Consider the following 27,791-nt stretch of genomic DNA (forward strand, 5'->3'; position numbering starts at 1 on the left):
CGGGGATCCGATCATCCAACATGGCGGCCGGAGGTCCCCTCACCTGGCTCCGGCCGTCTCCTGGGGTCTTCTGCTCTGGTCTGAGATCGAGCAGACCAGAGCAGAAGATCACTGATAATACTGATCAGTGCTATGTCCTATACATAGCACTGAACAGTATTAGCAATCAACTAATTGCTATGAATAGTCCCCTATGGGTACAAAAAAAGTTTGAAATTTGAAAAATCCCCTCTCCCAATAAAAAAGTAAAACGTCCGTTTTCCCCATTTTACCCCAAAAAAGCGTAATAAAAATAATTAATACACATATTTGATATCGCCGCATGCGTAAAAAAGTCTGAACTATTAAAATATTTTGTTAACTATCCCATACGGGGAACGGCGTAAACGTTAAAAAAAAAAGTCAAAAATTGCTGCTTTTTGTCACATTTTATTCCAAAATTTTTTTATTAAAAATTTATAAAAAGTAAAACCTAAACAAAAGTGGTACTGATAAAAACTGCAGATCATGGCGCAAAAAATGAGCCCTCATATCGCCCCATATATATGGAAAAATGAGAAAGTTATAGGTGGTCAAAATAGGGCAATTTCAAACTAATTACTAATTTTGTTAAAATGGTTTGAGATTTTTTTTAAGCGGTAATTTTATTCTCGAATATCGCACATTCGCGAATACACGAATATTCGCGAATATAGCACTACATATTCGCAATTGCGAATATTCGGTTTTTCGCTTATGCAAATTTTTGCATATGCTCATCTTCACATATGTTAATTTTCTTATATGCGAATTTTCCGATAAGTAAAGTTTCGCATATACGAACACAAAAAGTTCCTCTCATGCGAATTTTCGCATATGCAAATTTTCGCATGCGTTAATTTTCTTGTGTGCAAATTTTCTGATTTTCGCATATGAGCATTTTTTACGTAGTCTAATTTTCCAATATGCGAAATTACTTGTGTAAGTTGCCGTATATGCGCATTTTCACATATGATAAAGTTTCTTATATGCGAATCTTTTATATGCGTATTTTCTCGTATGTACATTTTCGTACATGCGAATGTACGCATATGCGAAAAGTTACACGCATATTACGCATATGCGAATGTAGCGAATATATGGCGAATATTCGTCCATATATTCGCAAAATATCGCGAATTCGAATATGGCCCATGCCACTCAACACTAAAAAGCATATAACCATGGGTATCATTTTAATCGTATTGACCCACAGAATAAAGAAAACATTTCATTTTTACCGGAAAGCGTACAGCGTGAAAACAAAACCTTCCAAAATTAGCTAAATTGCCGTTTTCTTTTCAAATTTTCCCACATAAATAATATTTGTTTGGTTGTGCCGTACATTTTATGGTAAAATAAGGGAGGTAATTACAAAGTACAATTGGTGACGCAAAAAAACAAGCCCTCATATGGATCGGTGGAGGGAAACATAAGATATGATGAGTTATGATTTTTAGAAGGCGAGGAGGAAAAAAACGAAAATGCAAAAATAAAATGGCCCTGGTCCTTAAGGGGTTAAATACTTTATCTAACTGTTACAATATATTTAAAACAATTTGCCCGATCCCACTTCCCTTTTGTGCCCTTATATTTCTGAAGGACCTACTATTTTATTAGGTTTAGTAAATTATGTTAGTGTATTTGGAGAATATACGGTATATTACTATCTATTTACGGTAACTTTATATCTAAGAAGACATTGAGCCCCAGTATTTCTCTCTTATCGTCCATTGGGTATAGGGGAATTCTGGTTTGACTCGGTCTCCGAATAGTGGCTAGAGCTGTGTTTCCCAACCAGGGTGCCTCCAGCTGTTGCAAAACTACAACTTCCAGCATGCCCGGACAGCAGAAGGCTGTCCGGGCATGCTGGGAGTTGCAGTTTTGCAACTTCTGGAGGCACCCTGGTTGCAAAACAATGAGCTAGACTGAGCCTTCCATATATTTGTTCATTATAAAACTTGTTATTTGGCCCCTATAGGTTGAACATCAGCGCTGAAGCACAAATTTCTGCCCTGACAATTGAAATAATAATAATCATCATCATCATAATAATAAGAATAATATATATTTATGTTCAAACATATGTTATGATTTTATTTCTTTTTGGCCATAATGTTGCAATGGCCTTGTGTATTGTATTGTAAAACTTCTTGAAAAAATTCACCCAAAAAAAATGTAACCCAAAAATTTTTATTTTTTATTTTTTATAATAATAATAATTATTATTATTCTATCTTGTTCTATATTTATTCATATAATATTTTATATTGTTGAGAAGAAAGGAGAACGAGGGAGCAGCTGGATTCTTCACCCATTGCCTGAATAGAGTTTGAGTTGTTCCGCCTTTATTATCTGCGCCTTATATCACCGTTTCGACTTTTTGATTTTTTTCCCCCCTCTTCCCCCGGTTGCTCATTTGGTTCAGTTTATTTATGGTCATTAAGTATAATGTGTGTTTATATGCTGCATAACAAGTCTATAAAGACCACGCGCCAAACAATTTTGTTCCGAAACCATTCCAATTTCCTTGCCTGGGACGAAATGTCAACGTGCCAGTTTACATCAGAAAATTAATTTTTATTTTATTTTTATAGCAAAATTACAACAAGCCAACCTTTTTTTTATATTTCATATTTTTTTTATATTTTGTGCTACGCCTTTCGAAGCTGGAAAAAATTATAAAGAAAATAAATAAAATAAAAAAAATAAAATAAAAATAATAATAATTTCTGTGTCTGGAGGAGACGTTATCGGCCCCAGTATACATGGAAAATGAGTTCCTCGAACCCGACCAATTCCTCCTCTTGAGGAAAGCGTCCGTATCGTCTCAGTCAGCCGGCATTACGTGCTTTACGACAGCCTCATGACATTGATCCAACTGCAAGTCTTTGGTTTTATAAGTCAATAAAATCCGCTTTAGCTTTTAGAAGCTTTAGAGAAGCCAACAGCATCGGGAGGATGGATCTGGAGACGTTACCTGTCCAGGCCAAACGGAAAAGGGGAACTTTCATATATAGCAATTTCTTCGCCTCCCGACATTCTCTTTCCATGTAGCATAGACAGGGATTACAAAGAATAATAAAAAAAAAATCGAAGGCTGTCTGGCCATGCTGGAAGTTGTAGTTTTGCAACAGCTGTAGGCACCCTGGTTGGGAAATACTGCTCTAGAGTCCCATGTTCCCGTGTGCATTACTGTTCAATCCAGGATTTATAGGACAATAGTCGTCATTTCCTTTCCTCTACTTCTCTTGGCAGCTTACAGCAGGGGGCGACAATGAGCTGAAGAGAAATCTCCTCCCTATTAAAGGGGTACTCCGGTGGAATTTTTTATTTAATTTTTTTAAATCAACTGGTGCCAGAAAGTTAAACAGATTTGTAAATTACTTCTATTAAAAAAATCTTAATCCTTCCAGTACTTATTGGCTGCTGAATACTACAGAGGACATTCTTTTCTTTTTGGAGCACAGTGCTCTCTGCTGATATCATGACCGCAGTGCTCTCTGCGGACCTCTCTGTCCATTTTAGGAATTGTCCAGAGCAGCATATGTTTTCTATGCAGATTTTCTCCTACTCTGGACAGTTCTTAAAATGGACAGAGATGTCAGTAGAGAGCATTGTGCTCGTGATGTCAGCAGAGAGCTCTGTGTTCCAAAAAGAAAATAATTTCCTTTGTAGTATTTAGCAGCTAATAAGTACTGGAAGCATAAAGATTTTTTAATATAAGTTATTTACAAATCTGTTTAACTTTCTGGCACCAGTTGATAAAAAAAAAAAAAAAAAGTTTTCCACTAGAGTACCCCTTTAAGGAGAAGGCATTCCATCTTGAAGCAGTATGAGGATAATGTTCAGAATAAAAAAATGTACATTCAGCAAAAGCTCCTACTATAAATTGTCTGCACCAAATGATTCAGGGACGCTTACTGGCGTTCTACTGTGTTATAAAGTGAGAGCGGAGTTGCCCTTTAAGATTTTGAATCTTCCTGTCTCATGTAGTAGTAGAGCGGCTGTGCTTTCTGCGAGCGCCACGACTTACATGGCAGCCGGGAGGACGTGTACTGCACAGCAGCCGGCCCAGACGATATCCTAAAGCTGGAACAGATGGAAGCAACAAAGTGTGGAAATGGAGTAAATAAAAGGCACGTTTAGGATTTATGGGGCTGAAAATCAAAAACGGGATGGAAATTACTGACGGACAAAAATCTCTACTGCTAGTATGGAATATTCCAAGCCCCAGAATGTGCGGCCGTGCCGGCAAATTTTTGTTCATTTTTTGGTATAAGCCTGGACCAGTGGTTCCCAATCTTATTTTTTACCTCTGTACACACCTCTGAATTTTTATTTCCTAGGGGGCACACACCGTATGCAGTTTGCCCCGGTAGGTAGCTAGCCCCTTGTAGGTAGGACCTGCCTGTAGGTAATTTTGCCCCTGTAGATAGGACCCACTTGTAGGTTGTTTTTTCCCCTGTAGGTAGGACCCACCTCTAGGTAGTTTTCCCCCATAGGTAGCTTGCTTCCTGTAGGTAGTAGCTTGCCTCCCTGGAAGGTAGTTTGCCCCCCTCCTGCAAGTAGCATTCACTCCTGTTTGTACCCCACCCCCCATTTGGGTAGTTTGCCTTTCCCCTTTTAGGTAGGACCCCCTGCAGGTAGTTTCCCCCCTGTAGATATGACCTCCCAGCAGATAGTTTGCCCCTAGGTAGGACCTCCCTGCAGATAGTTTGCCCCCCTTTAGGTTGGATCCATCTGTAGGTAGTTTGCTCCCTGTAGGTGGGGCCCACCTCTAGGTAGTTTTCCTCGATAGGCAGCTTGTCTCCTGTAGGTAGCTTGCCTCCCTGCAGTTAGTTTGTCCCCCTCTGTAGACAGGACCACCCTGCAGCTTGTTTCCTCCACCTCTAAGTAGACCTCCCATGTAGGTAGGGCCCTCTGCAGGTAGTATGCCTCCTGTAGATAGTTCCCTCCTCCTCCTGAAGGTAGGACCCCTGGGTGACTTAATCTGGTCTTTGGCTCCATTTTTTTTTCTTTATTTTTAAATCTTTAGCTTTTCCCAGTGTGGTAGCGGGGTGTGATGAGGGCAGATGTTGTTACCCTATTGGCAGATGGCATTAACCCCTTGTATTCGAGATGCCAGGGCGTAGATTAGCCTAAAACCACCCAAAGGGATTCCGCTAGATCCTGGCCAAGCACGGAGGCACTAAAGACTCCGACACCAAGTTACGGACAACGGTAGCTTTACTGAGGGTAGACAGATGGTAAAGTCTATACAGTTCAGCCAGGGCCCAAGGAGGTGACCAGTGACTCAGAGACCTTAAGGGCTTGCTGGGACTTGTAGTAGGACTGGACAATTGAATGCAGACCACGCTGACTTGACAGATGACAGGGACTGACTTGACTCATAAAGCTGTGACTTTATCTTACTTGGCTTGATGGCGGCTGCAGGACTGGACTCCAACACTCTGGACACACACACTAGACAAGACTGCACTGGACCTCAGCAGAAGAGAGAGAAGCTCCACCCAGGGCTTATATGGGGAGACTAGACAGGAGCCCATAGGTCACTCTTGGGATCACCTGGTCACTGGTACCTCCTGGGTAACAATCACATGATATATCACATGGTATAACTCTTAAAGATACAACACATTTTATAATACAATACACTGCAGAACATATGTACAGGGGGGAACAGGTGCAAGGGGCCCTGGGGACACTGAAGGAGGCTGCCTGACAGGACAGCAAGGGTACGGGGCAACATCTCCCATACTGGGCCACCACACCAGCTCCGCTGCTCTCATGTTTGCTGTCTATCTTCCTGTCCATATCATGGAGTCCTGTGGAGGAGCATCTGATGATCATGTCACTCCATAGCAATACACTGTACAGGAACAAAGGGGGATATCCTCTTCCATAGGCCGCCATTATATAGAAAGGGGAAACCAACCAGCACATGAGAGAATTGGAGAGCAGGACGAGCTACAGCTATACAGAACAGAACCGCAGACAGTGTAAAGTACTAGTAAGTGGTGCCGGCTTGCAGCACATCAGTATAGAAACACTGGCGTACAAAATAGTAAAAAGTATATATCTGAACACTACAGGGCCTGTAAAATCCCTTTACTGACATTCAAATAAGAAATCCTAAATACAGTAGATTGTGGTCCAAAAGGGAAGAGTGACTAAGAAAGTGTCTCTCCTTAGAGGACCTGACAAGTCCCCGCATTACACATACAGCCCATTGATTTCAATAGACAGTATGCAATACTTTATTTCTCCTGAAGTGGTGCTGTTGCAGGATTGATTATTGCTTCCAGTATTCTTCACAGATTACAGACGGCCCATGAGTTTCATCTTTAAATGAAAAAAAAAATGCTTAAAAACTGCCCAATGTTAACAAACCCCAGCGCATTTTTAAGGCTCAGCAGTTTAGACTTCTCTAGTATTGGCGAGCTCAGGGAGGACTGAAACCTCCAGTGGAGCAGAAGGGCATAAGATGACTTGGTAAAGACTCTACCCCCCCCCCTCCTCTCTCTCTGCAAAACCAAGATTAATGGGACATGTAGGCAGCATTAGGAAATCCTTTAAGCAATGGATTGGAATCAGTAGGGCTGAAAACTGCCTGCCACATCAGCTAAAATAGGTAGGCACAATGCATACACAAGAACCTATACATTATTCTCTAATAATAGCCTATGCTGCACTATATAAACTATATAAGCAAAAAAAAATAAAAAATCCCCTGAATGCTTATTCAAGCAGTCTTTACTTTTAAATGGGAGGCAAACCTAGAATATACATGCGATTCCCATAGGGCATTTAAAGGGGCACTCTGGTGGAAAACATTTTTTTTTAAACCAACTGGTGCTAGAAAGATTTGTAAACAGATAAACAGATTTGTAAATTATCTTTATTTAAAAATCTTAACCCTTCCAGTCCTTATCAGCTGCTGCATGTTTCTTTTCTTTTTTAATTTCTTTTCATTCTGACCACAGTGCTCTCTGCTGACACCTCTGTCCATGTCAGGAACTGTCCAGGACAGGATAGGTTTGCTATGGGGATTTGGACATGGACAGAGGTGTCAGCAAAGAGCACTGTGGTCAGACTGAAAAGAATTACACAACTTCCTGTGGAGCATACAGCAGCGGATAAGTACTGGAAGGATTAAGATTTTTAAATACAACTAATTTACAAATCTGTTTTACTTTCCACCACCAGTTGATTTAAAATAAATAGTTTCCCACCGGAGTACCCCTTTAACACCTACTTTCAGGCCAACTATCCATTAACAGACCTCGCTTGCTTATATGGGAATGCATTATACAGTAGTTACAAAATAACAGAAAAAAAAAAAAAATGGAAAAATAAAATAAAACAAAAATACCTCAGACTCAAAAAAAAAATCTAGAAACTTTTCCAGGAGATGAAGTGTGAGCCACAGACCCACATGCACATAGAAGACCTTTGATGGCCGACACAGATGAGCCTAGTCTGACCACCAGACGGTTTACTACCAGTTTGTCCCATAAGACATTGTTTGGAAACATTCGGCTTCTTCTCTCGCGGGCGATGGAGACTTCCAATGAAAATCGAGCATGCTAATATTTTGACAGTGAAGACTGCTGGCGGAGACTCTTAGACATCTGAGCCGCGCTCTCATGGTGAAAAAGTAAAATATTTAAGAGTTGAGCTTCTCTTCTGGGAGAGCGCAAAGAAAAACGGAGGGGGAGGGGGGCTGCGTTCTGCCAAAACCAACTGAGCTGTAGACATGTTTCCCACTGAGGCATATTAACCAGGCTAGCTATTGCACAAAGATTTTTGGTTGAAGAAAGTGCTAACTTTTCTTGTACTAGGCCCAAAGGAATAAGCGGGCGGCACTACTGTTTAAAGAAATACTGGGGGAAAAACAAAAAAGAAAAAACATACATATGTCCGTGTACTGGAGGGGAACACATGGACCCGAGGGCGGTGCTCACATAAAGTGCAATCCGGGAAATATAAGGTATGAATTCCGCCTTAAACAGAAGTGAATGTCCCAAAAAAAAAGGGGGAACACAAGAAAAGTTAGGCACTCACCCTGTTAAAAAAGTAGCTTTTAATTCTTCAAACTAAAAAAGATCTCATGATAGTTGAACAAAGACAGACTCGGCATTCGCCGGAGCCCTGCAGGCGACAGACTGTTTCGCGGTAAAACCCGCTTCCTCTGGCCTGAAGGCCAGAGGAAGCGGGTTTTAACGCGAAACAGTCTGTCGCCTGCAGAAACAGTGTATCGCCTATTTCCGGATTCCACTACAAACATGGGAGGTAATGGGGGAGTGAAGAGAGGGCTTGGGTCTTTTATGAGACTCCCTTGGTACTGCTGGGCAGAATCAATCTCCTTCTTCCACTGGCATCATACAAGTACAGTGACCCCTCGACCTACGATGGCCCCGACATACGATAATTTCAACATGCGATGGCCTCTCAGAGGCAGCATCAACATACGATGCTTTTGTATGTCGGGGCCATCGCATAAACGGCTATCCGGCAGCGCGGACTGCTTCAGCTGCCACCGGATAGCCGCTTACGGTGCCCTGTGAGCTTCGGTGATGATCACTTACCTGTCCTTGGGGCTCCGGCACGTCCTCTTCGGGATCCCCTGCATCGTCGGCGCTCTCCATCGTTGTCATCATGTTGCTGCGTACGCCGTCCCGTCATCCAATAGGAGCGGTGTGCGTAACAACATGATGGCGGCAACGGAGCGCGCGGATGCCGGGGAAGCAGAGGCCTTGCCGGAGCGACGGGGACACCTCGGGGACGCAGCGACAGCGATAGACGGCGACATCCAGGGCAGCGGTGACGGTCCGGAGCGGCGGGGACAGGTGAGTACAACTTCCTCTAACAGTGGTCTTCAACCTGCGGACCTTCAGATGTTGCAAAACTACAACACCCAGCATGCCCGGACAGCCAACGGCTGTCCGGGCATGCTGGGTGTTGTAGTTTTGCAACATCTGGAGGTCCGCAGGTTGTAGACCACTGTCCTATACTTTACATTGCAGGGACCACTGTAGATTCCCTTCTAACTTTCCTGCAGAAGGAGTCCTCTCAGCTATACTAAAATGGTACTGCAGAGGCTATGCTCCTTCCATGACAAGCAGAAAGATATTTCTGTGGGAGGGAGGCAGGAAGGGGGCTTGGCCTCACATGCAGGGGTGGTGTCAGGGGTACGCCTTCCTCACGTGAATCAAGGGGCAAATTGTGACACCTAAAGTCACTGAAATATATATATTAGCTCAATAGGTGATGGATATTTGAGTGCCAGGTGCAATGGCAGACATGGACCCAATCTTAAAGGGGTACTCCAAAGGATAGGGGATAAGATGTCAGATCGCCGGGGTCCCGCTGCTGAGGAGCCCGGGGATCCCCGCTGCGTCACCCCGCCATCATTACAGCACAGAGCGAGTTTGCTATGCACGTAATGACAGGCGATACAGGGGCCGGAGCATCGTTACGTCACGGCTCCGCCCCTTGTGATGTCATGACCCGCCCCTTTCAATACAAGTCTATGGGAGGGGGCGTGGCAGCCATCACACCCCCTGTCCATAGACTTGCATTAAGGGGACGGGCCGTGATGTCAAGAGGGGCGGAGCCGTGACGTAACGATGCCCCGGCCCCTGTATTGCCCGTCATTACGTGCAGAGCGAACTCACTCTGTGCAGTAATGATAGCGGGGTGCTGCAGCGGGGATCCCCAGGCTCCTCAGCAGCGGGACCGCGGCGATCTGACATCTTATCCCCTATCCTTTGGATAGGGGATAAGATGTCTAGGGGCGGAGTACCCCTTTAAGGAAGCTTTACTAACATGCCCCAAAATGTCGCACACTCCCCCTATGTGTTCCATCAAAGTCTATGGAAAAGCCACCATAAGTGCACCCATTGTAAAAGAAAATGCTGTCATGTCAGAAATAAAATTACTGCAGTTTTTTTATTTTTTTATTTTTATACATTGTGTGCACGGTCGCTTTTGGGACTTAAAAAAATTACTTAAGGGGGTACTCCGGTGGAAAACATTTTTTTTTAAATAAATTGGTGCCAAAAAGTTAAACAGATTTGTAAATTACTTCTATTAAAAAAATCTTAATACTTCCAGTACTTATCAGCCGCTGTATGCTCCAGAGGAAATTCTTTTCTTTTTGAATTTCTTTTCTGTCTAACCACAGTGCTCTCTGCTGACACCTCTGTCCATGTCAGGAACTTTCCAGAGCAGGAGAGGTTTGCTATGGGGATTGGCTCCCGTGCTGGACAGTTCCTGACATGGACAGAGGTTCCAGAAGAGAGCACTGTGGTAATTTACAAATCTGTTTAACTTTTTGGCACCAGTTGATAAAATAAAAAATATTTTCTGCCAGAGTACCCCTTAAAAAATATACTGCAGTTATTTATACCCATTTTATTGCAGTATTTTTGCAGTCATTTTATGTTGTGTGAACATATCCCTAAAGGGATTATTAAGTAATTTTTTTTTTATATATATTTCAACTGGCTCCAGAAAGTTAAACAGATTTGTAAATTACTTCTATAAAAGAAATCTTAATCCTTTCAGTACTTATGAGCTGCTGAAGTTGAGTTGTTTTTTTCTGTCTAAGAGATGACACCTGTCTCGGGAACTGTCCAGAGTAGAAGTAAATCCCCATAGCAAACCGCTTCTACTCTGTGCAGTTCCCAAGACAAGCAGAGATGTCAGCAGAGAGCACTGTTGTCAGAAAGAAAAGAACAACTCAACTTCAGCAGCTTATAATTACTGGAAGGATTAAGATTTTTTAATAGAAGTAATTTACAAATCTGTTTAACTTTCTGGAGCCAGTTGGTATAAATGTAACTTTCTGGAGCCAGTTGAACTAAATGTTCTGAACGCTGTTTTTGCACTGCGGGGTCGGCCATGCCCCCTCGTGATGTCATGGCCTCGCCCCCTCAATGCAAGTCTATGGGAGGGGGCGTGACGGCTGTCACGCCCCCTCCCATAGACTTGCATTGAGGGGGCATGGCTGTGACATCACAAGGGAGCGTGGCCGACCCCCGCAGCGCAAAAACAGTGTCCCCTTTTAAGGGATCAAGTAGGTAAACATGAGGATATCATACGTTGTACGGTAAATCTAACTATGACGTTTGGCCTACAAAAATGTCTTAATATTACAATACTACATTTTAAAAAGTTAAAACAATTTTGACAAAACGAAAAGAAAAAATAAAATAAAATAACAAAAAAAAAAAAAAAACAGCAGAACCCCCCCCCCCAGCCATATTGAAAATTGTTCGTGTAAAAATTCTGTGTAAATAAAATATATCACCTGGGATATTCTATTTCCTCGTAAACTGGAAACAGCAGAAAAGAGACATCAGCCTACGGTCACTTGGCCACAGATCTAGAAAAAATGCTAAGTCCTAAGCCAGAATTCCAGCTCCTTCATTATGGAGAACCTGGTGGAGTGACATGCGCTCTGAGAGCCGGCAAATAAATTACTTGTTACGTCTGAATACATGAATACTTGCCTTTCTTAAAATGTTAGGCCTGTCTTAGGTGATATATGGCCTCATCTTCCTTCACTCCATATTTTCTATTAAAAAAAAAAAATAATAAAACGAATAAAACAAGGACTAAATATGCTGCTCCCTGAATTTAAAGTTATAAAAATGTGTATTTTTGTCAAAGTTTGACCAAATATTTATGTTGTTTTCCAGGTTAGTCTGTTGTGTTTTGTTTAACTTTGTAAAAAAAGGACTGCAGCGCCAACACTGCCAACAGGCTGCATCTGGTATTACAGCCCCACCAAGTGAAAACTTTACATATTCCACAGACAATATGTGCTATGCACTTAGCTTTCTATGTATAAGAATATATATTTATATAACTGATCGATACAACAGTATCTTGTGCTGGATTAGGTCTCCCAATAATCAACCAAAAAAAAATTTAATGAATCGTTTTAGGGAACCTTAAAATATCATTTTACTTCTTTCCATTAAAATACGAAAAAAAAAAACGTGAAAAAACACTCTGGGTATTGATAGTGATGGGTCACCAATGACTACCTTCTTAAATCGCCACTGTCATAAAGTGCATCGGAGAATTGCAACTATTCCTTCATGTGCAATATTCCATACATAATATCGGGCAATATTCAGACTGTGCGGTATTTGTTGTGGTTCTTTTGTATTTCTCAGAGCTCGCAATATACAGTCTTAATTATGTGCAGTGTGGCAATTAAAGTGTCCCGTGCCGGCAATTAAAGTGTCCCGTGCCGGTGTCTCTTGTGCAAAATTGTTTCTCCAAGTGTCACATATTACACAGTATGTTGCAAACTGTTTCCATATAACTAGTGCACATGTAGATTGGTAAAATGTTGCACAATGTATCTACAGTCAATATATGTAACACCACAGGTTTTAGCACATTGCCACTTATCTTTCTCTTCCTCCGGGAGTAAGGTGCGTTTTTGTGTGCGCTGGAGTAAAGTGCGTCTTTTGTGTGCACTGGAGCTAGTGGTATGCTCAAGGCTGCCGGTCCTACGCGTTTCCTCTAAACGATTCCTCAGGGACCTTATTTTCGGCTTCCACCTTCTTTTATGCATCCATTACTTTATGCAGCTCGTGCAGCTCCATTTCATCTGTGCGGCACTGATGGCGGACGAAGCGGTTTAACCCGCGAAGCGGTTTAACGAAGCGGTTTAACTGGCCAGACGAAGCGGTTTAACCCGCGAAACTAGTTGCCTCCTTCTCCGCTGCTCCCGCAGCGGCATCCTCGCTCCCTCCCCACCCCTGGCCAGCGGTTATATCTGTATTTCATGCCCAAATAAAGGATTTGCAACATAGGTGAGTGCTGAAGCGTTATTTCTACTGGCCTACATTCCTGGATATTGTACATTTTCTACTTCATCTTGTGCACCCCTATTTATCCTTGTACTGCGGATATCACCTGTCCTTCCAGTGACTGCACTGCAGGATTGCCGTGATACAGTGGTGCGGTCTCATCCTCCTCTCTACCACGAACACTATATCTACTATACTATTGCCCCCTATATACAAGAATATAACTACTATAATACTGCTCCTATATACAAGAATATAACTACTATAATACTGCTCCTATATACAAGAATATAACTACCTTAATACTGCCTCCTATATACAAGAATATAACTACTATAATACTGCTCCTATATACAAGAATATAACTACTATAATACTGCTCCTATGTACAAGAATATAACTACTATAATACTGCTCCTATATACAAGAATATAACTACTATAATACTGCTCCTATATACAAGAATATAACTACTATAATACTGCTCCTATATACAAGAATATAACTACTATAATACTGCTCCTATATACAAGAATATAACTACTATAATACTGCTCCTATATACAAGAATATAACTACTATAATACTGCTCCCATATACAAGAATATAACTACTATAATACTGCTCCTATATACAAGAATATAACTACTATAATACTGCTCCTATATACAAGAATATAACTACTATAATACTGTCTCCTATATACAAGAATATAACTACTATAATACTGCTCCTATATACAAGAATATAACTACTATAACATTGCCTCTTATGTAGATTAATAGGGAGTAGATGACAGATAATTCCCCTGATCTGGGGTGAATACCATTACACTGTTTCCCACCACAGATCAGATAGGTCTTCATTCCCTCAGACTTCGCAGCCTTCCTCCTGTGGTGGATGTCCTGGCAGGGACTGGTTCATTCTTAGTAAAATATTATCTTTACATATTTGTCTACAGGGTTAGTTGCCAAAACTTTATAAAATTAAGTCCTCAGTAAGCAGTTATTTGCAGATTCTGCTCCAGTTTCCATGGCCGGCTGCAGGAGTTGTTACTTGAGTAAATGGTTTGGCCCTAATGATGTTTAATTACTTCTCCAGGAAAAGCCGATCTCCGCTGGGTGTATAGTGGGGTCTGAGGCTTCCAGAGGTGAAGTGCGGCCTGTGAATGGGAACACTCTGTGACTATGATGCATCGTGCAGCTGTGTCACTGCGCTCCCTCACATTGGATGCCATGGTTCTTTGCTCCTTACAGTCTTTGGACTTTATTAGGGTGACATTAACCCCTTGTGTTTATTTCATTTCAGAAACCAAAAGTAGTATTAGTAGAACTAGTATTGGATGTGACCCCCCCCCCTCCCCATTCTTCTAGGTCTCCTTGAAGCTTCCTCTTTGTATTTTTCTGCTTTGGGTCCTGTTTAGACATTATGTTTATGTATGAACAGTTTCTGTGTTTTATTCTCCCTGGTTTAGGAAGAGTTAATGCTTCCAGCCTTCAGCACTGGCAGGATATATAAGGCCACTTCAGGTGCTGTTCTGGGCTGGTAATTACACCTGTTACTCTGACCATGTTTGCATTATGTTCACTTTGTCTGTCTGAGCACATGTATCCAGAGTTTTAACCATGGTTTCCTGTCCCGTTTGATATATAGAGTTTAGCTTACCTTGTTTGAGTACGTTGTTGGGTTTTAGTATTCTTGTATTGTTCGTTCTGCATATGCTTGGTGTTGTCTAAGTCTGCACTCACACTGTGCGTTTGTCAGTCCTGTTTTGACCTTGTTTGATCCATGATCTCCTAGGATAGAATCCTGTTCTGAGCCTTGTGCTAATCTGTCTATCTAGTAGTGAGTTAGTCTTATGCCTGTACCCGTGTATGTTTGTATTTAAGATTTCTGTTTCCTCCTTGGCTAATATCCTTGACTGTACAGTGTGCCCCCTAGCTAGGAGCCTATTTGGATTTGGTATTGATGTCCCTCCATGATTAGAGTGGGGTGTCTAGTGTGTTCTAGTGTTGCTCGCGAATATTCGCAATTCGAATATTATTCGCGAATATCGCATATTCGCGAATTCGCGAATTTCGCGAATATAGCGCTATATATTCGTAATTGCGAATTTTCATTTTTTTTTTTATTAATTTTTTTTTTTTCTTCACAGTACACATCACAGTGATCACCCCTCTCTGCTTCCAGCTTGTGTGGTGTAAAGAAGGCTCTAATACAACTGTGTGAGACTGACGTGCGAAAATGCGCATATGCTAATATTAACGTTTGCGAATGTTCGCATATGCGCATTTTCGGCATGCGAATTTCTTGTATGTTAATTTTCACATATGTTAATTTTAGCATATGTGAAATTTCGCATATGCGAAAATAAAACGAGAATATAACGAATATGCGAATATTCGGGAATATATGACGAAAATTCGTCCATATATTCGCGAATATTCGCGAATTCGAATATGGCCTATGCCGCTCAACACTAGTGTGTTCCTTGTTCTGAGTCCAGTGTGAACAGTGTTCTTGATTTCCTTACCTGTTAGTATGCTATATCCTGCCTTGTTTGTATTTATATATCTGTTGGTTGGTTATTGTTAGTGTTGCTCGCGAATATTCGCAATTCGAATTTTATTCTCGAATATCGCACATTAGCGAATACGTGAATATTCTCGAATATAGCACTATATATTCGCAATGACGAATATTTGTTTTTTTTTTCGTTCATGCAAATTTTAGCATATGCTCATCTTCACATAAGCTAATTTCCTTATATGCGAATTTTCTCATATGTAAATTATCGCATATGAAAAATTTCTTATATACGAATTTAATGGTATGACATTTTTCGTATATGCACACTTTCACACAATGTAATTTTCTAATATGCGAATTCCCCCCCCCCCCCCAAAAAAACAAAAAAAACAAAAACGCAAATTCCCATACGCACGATTTTTTTTTTACATGCGAACTTTTATGCGAATTTTGGCATTTCCGCACGTACTCAAAAATTTCTTAGGTGCGAATTTTAAGGTATAACATTGTTCGCATATGCGCAATTTCACATACGTATAATTTTCTTATGTGCGAATATCCTTATATGCGAACTTTCTGGTATACATATGCGCATTTTTACATAGTCTAATTTTCTGGCAAAAAAATAAATAAATAAAAAATCCGCATATGCGCATTTTTACCAACACAAAATCTTCATATGCGTGAAGTTTTTTTTATACGAAATTTGTTTCGTATATGCGAATGTTTACATTACTTTGTACAGTTCTGTTTTTTTTTTTTCCACTTTGACTTCCACGCACTTTAAGGGAAGGGACCGGCGCACAGTTGTCATTCACCGCTAGGGTGTCTAGGCAAGTAGGCAGGGAGAGTGGTCTTAGGGACAGTTTAGGGCTTACTACTCCCTGTTCCCTGCCCCCAAATCATGACAATTAGTGTTGCTCGCGAATATTCGCAATTCAAATTTTATTCGCGAATATCGCATATTCGCGGATTCGCGAATATTCGCGAATATAGCGCTATATATTCGTAATTACGAATATTCGTTTTTTTTTATTTATTATTATTATTTTTTTTTTTCACAGTACACATCACAGTGATCATCCCTCTCTGCTTCCAGCTTATGTGGTGTACGAAGGCTCTAATACTACTGTGTGAGACTGGTGCGCGAAATTTCGCATATGCGAAAATGGGTGTATAAGAAGTTTCGCATATGCGAATTTCCGCTGTGTTAATTTTCTGGTGTAGATTTTCGAGCACGCGAATATTCGAATATGCGAAAATAAAACGAGCGCATTACGAATATGCGAATATTCGCGAATATGACTAATATTCGTCCATATATTCGCGAATATTCGCGAATTCGAATATGGCCTATGCCGCTCAACACTAATGACAATTAGATCCACCTTTCTCTAATGGACATGAACCCTTTTTAGCTCCCCTTTTTAACCCATATTTTACTCTTCCAGGGCCACCTCTCTGACATTAGATTTCAGTCTACTTTAAGCCCAATTTTACTTTAAATATCTTGCCTTGCTAGTACTACATACTGTATGACCCCCTTTTAGATATTAGGTCATTCACTACCTTAGGTCCATCTTTCTAAAACTTGATTTGGACATCTGCCATTTAGGCGGATAAGCATATAATTTCTCTTCTCCATCCCATTCTCGACCCATTTTACCCTGTTAGGTCACTTTTTTTGTACTAAATTTGACCCTCCTTTAGAAATTTTTTATGACCCTACCTTCTTATGGCCATCTTTCTAGTGCTAGACTTGATCTTACTTCTGGTTCCTTTTATTACCCCACTCTTAAATTCATTAAATTCACCTTTCTAATTTTGGACATGATCATATAGGTCCCTATAAGACCTCGTACTCCTTTGGGTCCACATTTATACCTGCCTTTTAGGTCCTAGAAAGACCCCTCCTCTAGGTCCCCTCTTATGACCCCTCTTATGACCCCCTTTTACTTTATTTAGGTCTTTTTTTTAGATGCTTTTTATGACCACAACCTCTTGGATTCGTGTATTGGATCGTGTATTGGATTGATCCCTTTTAGATTACAGTAATGATGAAATTTTACCCAACTAGTTCGAGATTTCTAGCATTTGATAGGGACCATCTCTTGGATCCTTGAGTCTTTCATCAAACAGTCCTGGAAATCATCCTTACAGATCCTTGTCCATACTGACACAATAACATCAGACCATGGCAGCAGCAGAGTTTTTGGTTGACACTCATGGTGTGGAACTCCAGTACCAGAATATGTCATAGGTGCTGTATTTGGGACCTGGTACCGGTGCAGCTACAAATGCACTAAAGTCAATATCAATATTATGTTTATGCAAGTGACATCAGTCATGACAGCAGTCCATGGCTCCTTGGTCTTCTTGCTATCTTTACCCATTCACCAAACAATAAATCTAGAGTAGTGTTTGGGCAGTAGACTGTGCCAAAGTAAGGGAAAACATCACACAATGAAATATACAGATGATACTGAACAGATGATACACATAAAGCTGTATGCAATGGAGACCTAAAGGAGTACTCTAGCCACTTGTTTAGAGAAATCTTATAAAGAGTGTTTATTTAAGTGAATTCCGATATATTTCTATTGGACAGGTCATGCGCAACATGTGAACCACCATATCTTGAACTATCAAGGTTACGTTGACAGGAGATATACCGGAACGGTGTTTCAGACCAAATAACTAGGGGCATTGAATTATCCAGTTTTCTACAACAGTGGTCTCAAACTGTGGCCCTCCATATCTTACAAAGCTTCAACTCCCAGCATGCCCGGACAGCCAATGGTTGTCCGGGCATGCTGGAAGTTGAAGTTTTGCAACATCTGTGCAGGAAGCTGGTTGTTACGGCCACTGCAGGTAAAGCCTCCCCATTTGGAATACAGTACCTTCTAACTGTTTTCAGGACAGGCAAAGTATTAGACCTTATATTTAGCCCACGTTGGTTGTACCTGCTGGATATACTTGGTCCATACTATCACTTGCTCCCACACACAGAAGTTTATCCCTATGCCATGTATTACTGCACATGGGCATGAGTGATAGTGGTACGGACGGGGTTGTGTGCCATATTAGACTCTATTATATCAGCTACATGATGCAAACTGTCCCCTTGACTCATCATTCTGTTGCCTAGAGCTGTGACCTTAACTAGGCTAACTAGGGATATGAGATAACAATGTTCTTCATTGACTCATATGACCTCTTACCTAGTGTTGTGATTTACCACACACTCCCCTGAGGATGCCATGTAAATTGACAGAAACGCGTCGGGAAGGATGCATGACACTAGTGTATTTATGCAATTTGATGTTATCTGGATTTGAGTCTGGTAATTATTGATTCTTTTATTCTCTCTTGATAGTGGGTCCACACCCTTTTGACTGCAAGTAACACGTCCCCATATGGAATACAGTGCCGTGGACCTTCTAACTGTTTTTTAAAAGACGGGCAAAGGATTAGACCCTATACTTAGCCCACGTTGGTTGTACCCGCTGGATATACTTGGTCCATACTACAACCCCATTTCCCACATACTGCAGTTTAGCCCTATGTTATGTCCAGATGTATTACTCCACATGGGCATGGGGGATAGTTGTACGGACAGGGTTGTGTGTCGTATTAGACTCTCTATTATATTAGCTACATGAGACAACCTGTCCCCTTGACTTATCATCCTGTTGCCTAGAGCGGTGACCTTTACTATGTAAACTAGGGATATAAGATAACAATGTTCGTCATTGACTCATATGACCTCTTACCTATTGTTGTAAGTTAACGCACAATCTCCTGAGGATGCCACATCAATTGACAGAAACTCGTCGGAAGGGACACATGACACTAGTGTATTTATGCAGTTGGATGTTATTTATTTTTGAGGATGATAATTATTGATACTTTTATAAGAGGTTCTCCTTTGGTAGTGGGTCCATGCCCTTTTTACTGTGGTGAGATTTTAATCGATAAATTAAAAGTTATATTTTAGGCACCTCCCCTATAGTGTTATTTTCTGTTTATAGTACGTAGTGAGGCCCTCCACAGGACCAATACAAAACAGCGGGTCAATTTATGAGATCACTGTTCTACAACTTTTGTCATCTACTGGATACAATGGGGATCAAAAGTGTGGGCCCCCCAGGTAAAAATTTGTATTAATGTGCATAAAGAAGCCAAGGAAAGATGGAAAAATCTCCAAAAGGCATCAAATTACAGATTAGACATTCTTATAATATGTTAACGAAAGTTAGATTTTATTTCCATCATTTACACTTTCAAAATAACAGAAAACAAAAAATGGCGTCTGCAAAAGTTTGGCCACCCTGCAGAGTTAATATCTTGTACTGCCCCTTTGGTAAGTATCACAGCTTGTAAATGCTTTTTGTAGCCAGCCAAGAGTCTTTCAATTCTTGTTTGAGGTATCTTTGCCCATTCTTCCTTACAAAAGTCTTCCAGTTCTTTGAGATTTCTGGGCTGTCTGTCACGCACTGCTCTTTTAAGGTCTATCCATAGATTTTCAATTATGTTGAGGTCAGGAGATTGTTTAGGCCATGGCAAAACCTTCAGTTTATGCCTCCTGATGTAATCCCCCGTGGATTTCGAGGTGTGTTTACTATCATTATCCATTTGTGAAAGCCATCCTCTCTTTAACTTCAGCTTTTTCACAGAAGGCATCAAGTTAGCATCCAAAATTTGCTGAAATTTTATTGAATCCATTTTTCCTTCTACTCGTGAGATGTTCCCTGTGTCACTGGCTGCAATACAACCCAAAGCATGATTGATCCACCCCCATGCTTAACAGTTAGACAGAGGTTCTTTACATTAAATTCTGTTCCCCCTCTTCTCCAAAAGTACCTTTGCTCATTTCGGCCAAAAAGTTCAATTTTTAACCTCATCGGTCCACAGAACTTGTTTCCAAAATGCATCAGGCTTGTCTATATGTTCATTTGCAAAGTTCAAACGCTGATTTTTGTGGTGAGGACGTAGAAGAGGTTTTCTTATGATGACTCTTCCATGAAGACCATGTGGAAGCCCTTGGAGGGTGTTGGTATTGGGGGTATTGTTTTGGGAGAAGAGCGGTTAATGTTAACCCTAGAGTTTGTGACGCCTGAGGGCTGGAATGCTGAGGTAATCCTTCGGCCTATCGCAGCCCTTCCCAGAAACAACAGGTGCATGTAATGAAATGACTGAATGTCCACAATGTACTTGAACTTGAACTTGGGTAACTTTACTTAAGTTCTTGCGGTACATCCAATGAACAATGACAGTCTCAGGAATACAGTCTTTATATAGCTCAATGACTGACAATTGTTGCGGACCTTGAAAAAAATTAAAGTCTCTGAATTTAGGGTAATTATTGCAGATCCGTCCGGATTTAGGGGATAGATAAGGTCTGGTGATCATGCAGAGTGCTTAGGGATTGATACACTCTCAGTTTTGAATAGATCGGCCATTACCACAAGGCTCGGGCCTAACTCACTGCCGGAGATGGCTGTACAGGTCCGTCCTCATCAGGAACGCAGGAGCAAAGAGGAAGAGCAATGGCCCGCCGCTCCCTTATATGGGCAGGGGGCGGGGCTAATCTGATTGGTCCGAACATCCGTCATTCACTGTTACACAGTGTGATGGGATTAACTACGTCACAAGGACCTCCAAAGGTCCTCAAGTAGAAATACCATAGAGTTCACTTAACCACGTGACCCGCAGGTCCTGCTACGCTATAGACAGGTAATTAACTATTTATAGGGCATTTATATAACATTTACATGCTTCCTAAGTAAGCTATTGGAGCAATAACTATCTGGATGAGAGGTGACTAGGGGTGAACTAGACAATGGGGACCCTGACGTCCTAGGGACTCTGGCTAAGGGGACCCACACACGCAGGTACCGGATAGGATATGGTACCGGGATACCACAACCATATTTGTACAAGTATCTCTTTATAGTGGAATAGTGTACCACAACTCCAGTGTCTGCCAGATCTTTCTGGAGGGATTGTGCAGTCAAACGTGGGTTTTGAATAGTTTTTCACACAATCCTGCAAGCTGTTCTGTCTGATATTTTTCTTGGTCTTTCAGATCTTGCCATTTCTTAATTACATTCCGAACAGAGGATATTGACACCTGAAAACGTTTTGCTATCTTCTTATAGCCTTCTCCAGCTTTGTGAGCGTCAACTATTTTCAGTTTCAGATTTCTAGACAACTGCTTAGAAGAACCCATGGTGCTGATTGTTGGGGCAAGGTCGGATGAGTCTGGGCATTTAAATCCTTTGAGATTGACATCACCTCGTCTTCCCAGATGATGATTGAGAACAATCCATGACACTGGCAGGTCTCAGCTTTGCAAAGGGAGCAGTGCATGCTATAAATTCTGCAGGGTGCCCAAACTTTTGCAGACACCATTTTTTTGTGTTCTGTTATTTTCAAAGTGTAAATCATGGAAATAAAATCTAACTTTTGTTGACATATTATAAGAATTTCTAATCTGTAATTTGATGCCTTTTGGAGATTTTTCCATCTTTCCTTGGCTTCTTTATGCACATTAATAAAATTTTTTACCTGGGGGGCCCAAACTTTTGATCCCCACTGTATCTATATGGTGATCTAACCCAATGTAGATGGATGATGCCTCACGTTGCCGATGCTGAGTCCTATCAGTTGGGAGCATCCCTTCCGTCTAGGGGTTGGCCCTGGGAGGATGAGCAGCTGTACTCCATTTACACATCGTCCTTTATATCCTGATTACTTATTTATATTACATCGCAGCAGACTATAAAATACGGTTAATCTTATTTATTTACTTTTTTTTTTTTGTGCCTTTTTCCACTCTAGATCCCTCAAGGCTTCATCTGACCATGGAGAAACATCCAATTACTCAGACATTTTCTTTGGTTTGGCAGAACACACTATAATGCCATACATCTGTAGTTCGCTAAGGATCCTCCTTTCTTCTCCCTTCTCCTCTGTAACGCGGAGAGGCGGCCAAATAACACTGAGCAAAGTTCATAAAACGGCAAAGAAATAACAAAAAACACCTAAGAAAATAATCAAACCCCTTTCTGCTTTCTGAAGGTTTTAATGCTTGTTTAGTGAGAATGAAGGCAATTTTCATATTTATTTGCATAAAATCATACCACATCTACAAACTCCATTTATTTTCTGCAGGCAGTAAAGATATCGCCTTACACACAAGTGCTCTATAAACATTTAACTGCTTCAGGGCCGGAGGATAAGGGGGAAGCTGATTGGCCGGACTGTCGAAGGATCTTAAAACACAATGATGTTTGTGTGATGTTCCCGGTCCAATAAAGCATTGAAAGACGGGAGGATCTTATCTTCACCCCCACCACACCCTCGAAAACCCTCCCTACTATCACCAATATCACTATCACCACCCTCTCTAATACTTGAACCACCATCACCACTCAAACCACTATCTCGGTCTCCATTATTACTTCTGCCATCACATTTACCACGATTATTACTACCACAACCATTTATATTATTATAATAATAATGATAATAATAATAATAAATAATTATACTTGAACCACCACCATCTCTACTGCAATTATCACTTCTACCACTACTACCAGAATCCCCTACTGTGTACCACCATCTTTGCAACCACCATCACTGAAACCATTATAACTGGAACCACCAAAACCTCTCCCACTGTTATTACTATCATCACTACCACCAGCTCTTATACATAAACCCCCATAACCTCTACGTCCATTATTCCTACCATCATCTCTATCACCAACACTAAAATTTGAATCACCACCACTCAAACCACTATCACTACCACCACTTCAAATACTTAAACCTCCATCACCTCTGTCTCCATTATTACTTCTGCCATCACATTTACCACGATTATAACTACCACAACCATTTATGTTATTATAATAATAATAATAATAAATAATAATTATACTTGAACCACCACCATCTCTACTGCAATTATCACTTCTACCACTACTACCAGAATCCCCTACTGTCTACCACCATCTTTACCACCACCATCACTGACACCATTATTACTGGAACCACCAAAACCTCTCCCACTGTTATTACTATCATCACTACCACCACATGAACTAACACGACTATTGCTACCACCATCAGCTCTTATACATAAACCATCATAACCTCTACCACCATTATTCCTACCATCATCTCTATCACCACTAGAATTACCACTACCAACAGCTCTAACATCACTACCATTACTGCCACCAACCTTAAACCACCTCCATTTCTACCAATATTATCACTACTACTACCAGTATCACTTGAACCACAACTACAATCACTACCATTCTCTCTAATACACAAACCCCCATAACCTCTACGTCCATTATTTCTACCATTATCTCTATCACCAACACTAAAGCTTGAATCACCACCACCGTTATTACCATCATTATTACTACCACTACTACGAGACCCCCCACTATCACTACCGTCTACCACCAGCTCTAACATCACTATCATTAACTGCCACCAACAATACTTGAATCACCTCCATTTATGCCACTATTATCACTACTACTACTATCAGTACCACTTGAACCACCACCATTATTACTACCACCAGCTCTAATACTTGAACCCCCATTACTTCTACCACCACTACCACCAAGACCACCACTATCATCTCCATTAATACTTAAACCATTTTCTCTATTACCACCAGCATTGCCATCACTATTACTAGAACCACCACATCTACCGCCACTTTCACCACCACCATAACTACTACAAGAGCCACCAACTCTACTAGCACTATCATTACTACCAGAATTACAACTTGAACCTTACGCCTTTACCTCCACAACTACTAGTAGAACCAGCATCACCGATATCACTACCTCTACCACCACCAACATCACTGCCACCACAATTACTAGAACCATTACCCCCTCTTCTACCACTAGCACTGCCTCCACCTCTATCACTCCCACCACCACTACTTCTGGAACACTGACCCTTCTACCACCACAATGGCTGACTGGTAGAGATAGCATTTAGATGTTTCCTATTAAAGGGGTACTCTACCCCTAGACATCTTTTCCTCTATCCAAAGATAGGGGATAGGATGTCTGATCGCGGGGGTCCCACCGTGGGGGATCCCCGCAATTTCCCTGTTGCACCCTGCATTAGTTTAGAGCGTCGGATGCAGCGCCGGAGACTCGTGAAATCACAGTCATGCCCCGCTTGGAACATCACGGCCACGCCCCCTCAATGCAAGTCTATGGGAAGGGGCGTGACTGCCGTCACGCCCCCTCCCATAGACTTGCATTGAGGGGGCGTAGCCGTGACATCATGCGCGGGGCATGACCGTGACATCACAAGCCTCCACCCTGCATCGCCAGTCATCCAGCAAGGAGCGAAGTTCGCTCCGTGCACCGGATGTCTGGGGTGCCGCAGTCGAGATCCGCCGCTGGGGACCCCCGCGATCAGACGTCTAATCCCCTATCCTTTGAATACAGGATAAGATGTCTAGGGGCGGAGTACCCCTTTAAATTATGCCCATAGACCTTATATGCCCCAAAAGGGATTCCAAAAAAATGGCCAGATTGAAAGGGTTTGGGGCATGTTTTTAATTTCTGACCCTGTATATAAGTAATTTCTTACCGTGATATTTTTGCGCTGTTGAGATGGAGCGGAGACCTGTACACACCTGGTCATTAGAACTTAATTATTGTTTCTACATTAGAATATATTTTATTACGCAGCACATTACGCTCCTCCTGACAGATGGGAGCGCCAGTAATTCTCTGCAGGTGTTCGGTTTGGTAAAGAATTTGAGAACATTATACAATTAAAGCGACACTCTGCTTAGTTAGAATACGCACCGTATAATGTCACCAGCAGAATTCCACCTTATATATCTCAATTAGGACGGTTCTCACCACAAAGCTGCAGACAGGCGGCCACGGATGGTTTTCTGATCGGCACAACAGAGATGTCTGCAGCGCCATCAATCACGATGATATGTGTCCTCTCCTATAAAACCTTCTCACTGAATCTGCATTTACATCAGCAGCAGAAGGGCAGAAATATGACAGAAAAACCCACATAAAACCTTGAGTGGATCTGTTTGTTATTAAAGAATAAAGATTATGGACAACCTTGAATGCAATTTTTATCATTCACATATAAATGTGTATATACATAATATTACTTATCCTGTACTGATCCTGAGTTATATCCTGTATTATACTCCAGAGCTGTACTCACTATTCTGCTGGTGAGATCACTGTGTACATACATTACATTACTTATCCTGTACTGATCCTGAGTTATATCCTGTATTATACTCCAGAGCTGTACTCACTATTCTGCTGGTGAGGTCACTGTGTACATACATTACATTACTTATCCTGTACTGATCCTGAGTTATATCCTGTATTATATTCCAGAGCTGTACTCACTATTCTGCTGGTGCAGTCACTGTGTACATACATTACATTACTTATCCTGTACTGATCCTGAGTTATATCCTGTAGATCTTTTATTAAAATTTCAAACATAACAATAAAAAAATTACAAAACATAAACATATCATATCCGACAGAACATATCAATATAGCGAATCATAAAACCAAACACCATAGCATAAAATACAACACCGGTCCACCCCACACTCATTCCTGCACACAAACAAATATATACAATATTTACAAAAGACATATTCCTATAATACCCATTATACCCATACCATACTAATAAACTATATACACTAATATACACTAATACTAAATGTGAATTTCCTGGCCCAGTTGCAATACCAAAAACCCAATACCAGTAATATACCAAAAAGAATAACAACAACAACAATAATATATACAAAATAATAAAAACCAACACAAACAAAATAACACCCCTTTTTTTTTTTTTTTTTTTTTTTTTGCCCTGAGCTGGTCCCGCATCCCATGCCCCCAGTACATGTTACCAGACGTCCATGAACCAGTCCAGGATTTTCTGTATATATAAAAGTCCCATACAAACCCCCTCCCCCCTTTTTAACCCACCACCCAACCTAAACTAAACCCAAACCCCAGGTGGCATCACACAATATATACAATATATACATTACATAAAATATACACAGACTAACAATATATACAATACATAAGTATACAAATAGACTACAACAATAAATACAATAACAAATACATATAACACTATAAGCCAAACAACAAACCCCTAAAGCTCAAGTTCAGCGCCTGCAAGCCCTATATTACCATAAACCAACTGCTCAAAACAAAAAGACTAATGTGCCAGCATCAGCCCACCACCAGGGGGAGACAACAGGCTAAGGCACTTTAAAGGCAGAGCCCCTCCATAGACGAGAGGCCCTGCCAGCACCCAGCCTCTCGTACTCCAGAGAACGCACCTTCACCAGGTCACCGAGAATGTTCCTAACCACCACTTCCACAGGGAGGATTTTACGCTGCGTCGACACTAAACACCGTGCGTTCCACGTGTAGTACCTAACCACTGAGCTGACTAGGAATAAAGTGCACCGGTCCCAGCCTCCAAGGTTTCTGAATGCCCCATAGGCCCATTCCGCGTAGGAGAGACTGGCCAGCCGAGGCCAACCAATGGAAGCGCCCACCCTGGTGTAAACCTCTGTGTTAAAGGGACAATGAAGCAGAAAATGCTCCATGCTTTCCAGCATGCCTCCACACTCTTCGCGGGGACATCCCCGGTCATCAGAGCTCCTGCACTTCAGATTGTCCCTCACACACAGTTTCCCGTGGAAGCAGCGCCAAGTCAAGTCCCAAAACTTCAAGGGGATCCTGATAGAATTCAAAAGCTCTAAACCCACCTCCAGATCCCGACTTGGGCAGTCCTTGAGCGCCAATGGCCTCTGGAAATGAGAAGACAGGACCCTCTTGTCAAGGAATTTCCTCGACAGAGTCCTAATCTCCCCCATCCCCAGACCCCACCGACGAATAACCTTCAGAACCGGGGTAGCGTAAGCTGGGAGATGCCCGTGTGGTGTGCGAAGATCCTTCACTTGCCCTCCTGTCTCCCATTCCTGGAAGAAAGGCCAAAACCATCCCCTACAGGAGGATACCCACGGAGGAGCCCTCTCTGACCAGAGGTTTGCTATATTGGTCTTAAGAAAGGTATTCACTAGGAACACCACAGGGTTGACCATACACAACCCCCCTAGTCTCCTCGTACGGTAAGTAACCTCCCTCTTCACTAGGTTCAGTCTGTTCCCCCATAACATCTGGAAGAACACACTGTAGACCCGGGTCCAAAGAGGTTCTGGCAACATGCATACACTGCCCAAGTATATCAGTAAAGGGAGCAGGAATGTTTTGATCAGGTTAACCCTTTCCCGGAGGGTCAAAGACCAACCCTTCCACTGAT

General features: G+C 41.6%; 1 protein-coding gene across 1 annotated transcript; it reads right to left on the reverse strand.

The window, feature by feature from the left end:
• Window positions 1–23,893: 23,893 nt before the first annotated feature.
• On the reverse strand, window positions 23,894–24,316 carry LOC130295745 (loricrin-like). The gene is made up of 2 exons (XM_056546809.1): window positions 24,222–24,316; window positions 23,894–24,158 (listed from the first exon to the last, which is right to left on the reverse strand). The coding sequence occupies exons 1-2, from the start codon at window positions 24,314–24,316 to the stop codon at window positions 23,894–23,896; spliced, it is 360 nt and encodes a 119-aa protein (XP_056402784.1).
• Between the last annotated feature and the right edge of the window lie 3,475 nt (window positions 24,317–27,791).

Source organism: Hyla sarda, chromosome 11 (assembly GCF_029499605.1).
Source record: "Hyla sarda isolate aHylSar1 chromosome 11, aHylSar1.hap1, whole genome shotgun sequence".
NCBI classification, from domain to species: Eukaryota; Metazoa; Chordata; class Amphibia; order Anura; family Hylidae; genus Hyla; species Hyla sarda.

What these genes read in the sequence shown, in the direction of transcription:
- LOC130295745 (XM_056546809.1), bottom strand. Translation starts at nt 24,316, where the DNA reads ATGGTTCTAGTAATTGTGGTGGCAGTGATGTTGGTGGTGGTAGAGGTA. An exon ending in GTAGTTGTGGAGGTAAAGGC is followed by an intron (nt 24,159 to 24,221) that starts GTAAGGTTCAAG and finishes TGGCTCTTGTAG; the next exon opens with TAGTTATGGTGGTGGTGAAA.